This window comes from Pantherophis guttatus, chromosome 2 (genome assembly GCF_059756535.1).
Source record: "Pantherophis guttatus breed Tessera chromosome 2, ASM5975653v1, whole genome shotgun sequence".
Lineage (NCBI taxonomy): Eukaryota > Metazoa > Chordata > Lepidosauria > Squamata > Colubridae > Pantherophis > Pantherophis guttatus.
This window is the reverse complement of record NC_142064.1, coordinates 278,814,448-278,820,334: the sequence shown is the minus strand read 5'-3', so window position 1 is coordinate 278,820,334 and position 5,887 is coordinate 278,814,448. Positions and strand designations below refer to the sequence as shown.

Here is a 5,887-nt window from a genome sequence, read left to right as displayed (position 1 = left end):
CCTGAATTATTATTATTATTATTATTATTATTATTATTATTATTATTATTATTATTAATAATAATAACCACACCTGGAGCAGTGTTGTGAACCACACCCCATATTTTCTGGTCCACGGTAGGAAGCTAAGTTTGGGACACTTGCGTGTGTTTGGCTCCTACACTTGGGTGCACAGCCCCAAGCAGCTGCGGAAGAAGGGGAGATCCATCTCCCAGAAATTGAAGTTCTTGGGCTATGCCCCTGGCTTCAAGGCCTACCGATTCCTGGGAGAAGGGGGCAGGACTGTGACCTCCCAATCTGCCTCCTTCGAAGAGGACTCCAATTGGACCCAGATCCACTCAAATGATCTGGGTCCATACATTAACCAGCCCAGCAAAGCTGCACCAACCATGACACCGTCTGAGACAACCACAGACCCTGCCACCGATGAGAGCAAGGAACAGGATGAAAAGGTCAGCCTACCTGGTCCAGATGAGGAGAATGAGCCATCCAGTCCTTAGGGGGAAGACACGCCATCTTCACCTGACTCTTCACCTCCAGTGATGCTTCAGAGGCCCATGATGCCCAACGCCTGGGACCGAGGGCCTCCACATCCCGGTCGTGAACAGCCAGTCAGCGAGGAACCCACAGAGAAAAAGGGTGGTGAGTGGCAGAAGGTCAGAAGGTCAAAGCAGTCCAACAAGGGGGTCCCACCAAAGAGAATCAACATTGGACATGTCGCATCTGTCAACAGCGTCGTGGTCACCCCAAAGACTTTCTCTGACATATTCACCAGCCCCTGTCATTGGCTGGCAAGAAGGGGAATTGTTAGGTGTTTTGTGCCAGCCATGGCAGTCTCTTCAAAGGCCACCAGATGGGAGCAAAGAGGCATCTTTGATCCCACTGGTGAGTCAAGGGGCTCCAGACCCTGCAGTCCCATTGGGGAAAGGTAATGACCCTGTGGCCCCCTCACACACCTTGTAAGGGAGGGGCCAGGGACCTCTATAAGAACCCCTGCACAGGGGCTGCTCCCTGCCTTTCTCTGCTCTTGTTCTACCTTCCTATGGGACTGATCCATGGGCTCAATCCAGGCATGGATGCCTCGATGCCTGGGAACTTATTTTACTCTACTTTTACTTCTAAATAAAGACTTAATTTGATTGCATCCTTGCATGCTGACCTTTTCTTGGAAGCGCCCTCAATGAACCATCGTTCTTCATGAGATCCCTCATAGTTCAGCCATTCTTTTTTTCCCCCCAAACTGATGAAGTTGGCATGAACAACAAGCCATCAAATGGTAGCAAGAAGAATAATATCAACCAATATCTTTCAGTGATGATGCTTGCAGTGTGACGTCACTGATCTTCACCACTGAAGGCCCTTCTTTACTTGGGCAATTAAGGATACAACACAAGAGAAAAATCTAACAACAACCTTCAATTTAAAGGAAAATCTGACTGGATGAAACTTCAGGCATCTGTTTTTAGATTAATTAAACATGATTTTGTTTTAAAAAATACTTGTTTGTCTTTAGAGGAGTTGTATATTTCTATTGCTCTAATAAAGCAGTGGGACCATGAATGACCACATTCCTAACTTTTGTCCTTTACCATCATTATTTTATTTTTATTTATTTTATTTTATTTATTTTATTTTGTCAAGCATGTATTTTATGACGGATACAAGTGTAACCATAATTATAAATACATGAAAAGGATGCGAATGAAAGAAAACATAAGGACAGGGACGGTAGGCACGCTGGTGCTCTTATGCACGCCCCTTACAGACCTCTTAGGAATGGGGTGAGATCAACAGTAGACAGTTTAAGGTTGAAGCTGTGGGGTTTTGAGGAAGTAACAAAGGAGCCAGGTAGAGCATTCCAGGCATTGACCACTCTGTTGCTGAAGTCATATTTCCTGCAATCGAGTTTGGAGCGGTTTACCTTAAGTTTGTGTCTATTGTGTGCTCAAAGTTAGCTACGTAGCCAGTTTTTTTTTTTTTTGCCAAAAATTATCCTGATCTAGATATTTAAATATTAAGTTAGCAGCTGTTATTATTCCCCTGCTTATTAATATTCTTCTACCCAAGTTTGACTCTGACAATAAAACCTGTCTTTTTGAGCAGAGAGACAGAAATGTTCAGAACTCTCCCTGCATAGACAAAGGGGTCTTTTAAAAAAAACAACAACACAAACCTCTGATGTCCCTACTAAACTTTTATTTACCTTATGTTCTTTCCAGCTTCACCCCTTCCTTCAAAGCTCTCAGTTTTATAATAATTCCATAGAAGGGGTATATTTGGATGAGAAAGGAGATCTTACACCTGACCTGGATATTGTGAGCTGGATTGTTTTCCCAAATAAATCTGTCAAGAGAGTGAAATCTGGGAGCGTAGAAAAACGGGAATCCCAGGATTTTAAATTTTCCATTGACCAGAAGAATATCGCACAGGTGGAACTGCTGAACAAGGTGCGAGTAATACTGGTATTTATTTTATTCCACTGAAGGTGGCTATAACAGGAATACACTTGAATTCTCCATCGGTGGAGAATTGCTTTCAATGCCTTTGAGTTATCACATCAGCTGATAAGACTCTCAAGAGTGAAAACGCCTTTATTGGCTATTCAGGTGGCCAGGAATAATAATTTTCAATTTTCATACAAACCATTCACTGAGTCTATGGAAAGAAAGATAGAATGAGGGAGTCATTCAAACAACGTGGTTTACCTAGCCAAAGCAAAGTATGCAGGCAATATATCCTTGAGCAATTAAATATCTACGTTTAAATTGAAAGTCTAAATTTGTAATATGTGTGAAACACTAAAAGGAATGAGAAACAGAGGAGGAGTGTGCACTTCAATCTTTTAGATCTAATTAGTCAAAGCTACATCTTGGACTAAACCTTCTGCCATTTTTCTGAAAATAAGTTAATTTTCTGGGTATATTATATATGCCACCCATCTCACAATCCAGAGTTTTATTTTCTTTTCTCTCCTCAGCCCTTTCCTCCTTCTATATGTGTGGAAAGCTGTCGTCCTGGATTCATGAAAGTAGCTCAGGAAGGGAGGCCCATTTGCTGCTATGACTGCCATTCTTGTGCAGAAGGAACCATCTCCACCATTGAAGGTGGGTGACTCCAGAGGAAAGGGGAAGACTTTCAGGATGACCATAGACATTCAGGCATTTTTAACTAAAGAGTGACAAAGATTTTCTCCTTCTAACTGGAGTCACTTCAAAAACTATAAAAATGAGCCTTGTCTTTTCATCCCTATTCAGAAGAGAGAAGCCATTAGTTCTTCCTTCCTTGACATGGCTGGGAGGAAAAAGAAACAATGGAAAAGACCAACCAGATAAGTGCTCTCCAGAAATAAAAACTGACCATTTCCTTGGTCCAGATGAAGTGGGGCATTCATATTTGCAGGGGCCATTGCGACCTTGATTTCAACATCTTATTCATGTCAGGCTCCATGTAATGCATCCATCACCAATCAAACTCCAAGGCATTACTTCTCCTCAAAGAACAAATTTATTTAGATACGTCGTCTTGACACTACTGGTGAAAAGCCAGTACTAAAGTTCCTGGGCTTTTCACCCTAATATAAGTTTCAGTTTCTCAAGTTTCCAAAACCACTGTCCCATTGTCCAACCAAGGTGGGAGCTGGTTGGTCGGCTATATCTCTCCTCCCCCTTCTCTGATCATCCAGATGTTAGAATGTGGTTACTCATCAGTTAGGAATGCTGTTTTGAATGAAGACTCCACCCCCCCTTCAGCTGCCAACTTTGTCAAGCTGAATGCATGTCAGAATGCCCAAAGATACAAACAATCCCACACCCCAATCAATTATAGGCTTGAGAATTCCTTCCTGTGATTCCCCTAATCCAGTACCAGCAGACCCAGTCTCTACATGGGTCATTGATGAGAGGACTGTGGGGTGCTTTGGATTGCATGTCTAACACATGCTTCATGGAATCTCACTGAGATTCCATTAAAGGCAGCCAGATCTCGTCCTGGGAATGTGTGGCAGAGAATCTCAGTTGCTTTTTGAACTTGTCCTTTTGTTTAATATTACTTAAATTTCTGAACATATTCATGCACCCCATCACCAGTTTCACTCCAACTATGCAGATGATGGAAGAACCTAGTTTATGAGAGATATTGATCTTGCTCTTTTCAGATGCTGAAAAATGCACCAAATGTCCAGCATATCAGTATCCAAATATCAACCGAGATGACTGTATACCTAAGACTGAAACATTCCTATCCTATCAAGAAAATTTGGGGATCGTCCTAGCTTCACTTGCCTTGTTCCTCTCTTTAGTAACAGGTTTTGTCTTGGGAATCTTCATTAAATTCCAAGAAACTCCCATAGTCAAAGCCAACAATCGGGACCTTTCCTACATCCTCCTCATCTCCCTCCAGCTTTCCTTCTTGACCTCTTTTCTATTCATTGGCCAGCCAAGGAGAGCCATGTGCCTTCTCCAACAAACAGCCTTTAGCAACATCTTCACAGTTGCCATTTCTACAGTCTTGGCCAAAACAGTCACTGTGGTATTAGCATTCTTTGCCACAAAACCAGGGAATAATTTACAGAGATGGTTAGGGAAGACCTTGGCCAATTCTATCATCCTTTCTTGTTCTGGTGTCCAAGTTGTCCTCTGCAGCATCTGGTTGGCCACCTCTCCCTCATTTCCTGAGTCAGACATGTATTCACAATCTGAGGAAATCATCCTTCAATGTAATCAAGGCTCCGTTGCCATGTTCTACCTTGCCCTTGGCTACATGGGTTTCCTAGCTATCATCTGCTTCACAGTGGCTTTCTTGGCCAGGAATTTACCTGGAGCTTTCAACGAAGCCAAGCTGATCACCTTCAGCATGCTGGTCTTCTGCAGCGTCTGGATATCTTTTGTACCCACCTATTTGAGCACCAAGGGGAAGTACATGGTTGCAGTGCAGATCTTCTCCATCTTGGCCTCCAGTGCCAGCCTGTTGGGCTTCATTTTTGTTCCGAAATGTTACATTATTTTCTTAAGATCTGATCTGAATATAAAGGAAAATTTGTTGTCAAAATAACAGAAATTAAAATTTAAATCTTTTTCCCAAAATGTGGGATAATTATTTTAAAAATAGTATTTGTTACCTTAATGTTCCTTAAAAAGAGCACATATACCAAGAAACTTGTTTTTGTTCTGTTTTGTTGTACATCATAATAAAAACACCACATTTAATAAATATATTTTGTCTTCTTTCCCTTTTTAAAGTATTTAGAAAACTACTAGGAATCTGTCTCTCTCCAAACCAGGGAGGGTTATTCATTCATTCATTCATTCATTCATTCATTCATTCATTCATTCATTCATTCATTCATGCATATACCGCCAGCATGAACTGCCACTACAAACTTCCCTCATCCAAAAAGATTCTTCTTCTTTTTCTCCTCCTCCTCCTCCTCCTCCTCCTCCTCCTCCTCCTCCTCCTCCTCCTTTAATTTTATTCATCACATTTCTCAATGCTTCTAACTATTCTTCCGCGAAGTCTTTTTAATATTGAGTTATCAGTCCAACTGGATCCGGTGCAGAGGTGGGTTTCAGCAGGTTCTGACCAGTTCTGGAAAACCAGTAGCGGAAATTTGGAGTAGTTCGGAGAAACGGTAGTAAAAATTCTGATTTGCCCCACCCCCATCTATTCTCTGCCTCCCAAGTCCCAGCTGATCGGGACGAAATGGAGATTTTACAGAAACCTTCCCCTGGAGTGGGGTGGGAATGGAGATTTTATAGTATCCTTCCCCTCCCACGCCCACCAAGTCACACCATGCCCACCAAGCCACACCCACAGAACCAGGAGTAAAAATTTTGACACCCACCACTGGTCCAGTGCGTATCTTAATTTAATTTATTTTATTGCTTTTTTC

General features: G+C 42.1%; 1 protein-coding gene across 1 annotated transcript; it reads left to right on the top strand.

Moving 5' to 3' along the window:
* The first annotated feature begins 560 nt into the window (after positions 1-560).
* On the top strand, positions 561-5,208 carry LOC148115980 (vomeronasal type-2 receptor 26-like). The gene is made up of 4 exons (XM_087885339.1): positions 561-791; positions 2,220-2,462; positions 2,978-3,104; positions 4,154-5,208. The coding sequence occupies exons 1-4, from the start codon at positions 561-563 to the stop codon at positions 5,047-5,049; spliced, it is 1,497 nt and encodes a 498-aa protein (XP_087741465.1). The 3' UTR covers positions 5,050-5,208.
* The last annotated feature ends 679 nt before the right edge of the window (positions 5,209-5,887 follow it).

Bases quoted from the DNA above. Each gene is read 5' to 3' on its own strand.
- LOC148115980 (XM_087885339.1), top strand. From the start codon at position 561: ATGCCCAACGCCTGGGACCGAGGGCCTCCACATCCCGGTCGTGAACAG. The intron at 792-2,219 runs GCAAGAAGGGGA...TGTTCTTTCCAG, and splicing joins CCAGCCCCTGTCATTGGCTG to CTTCACCCCTTCCTTCAAAG. The intron at 2,463-2,977 runs GTATTTATTTTA...TTCTCTCCTCAG, and splicing joins ACAAGGTGCGAGTAATACTG to CCCTTTCCTCCTTCTATATG.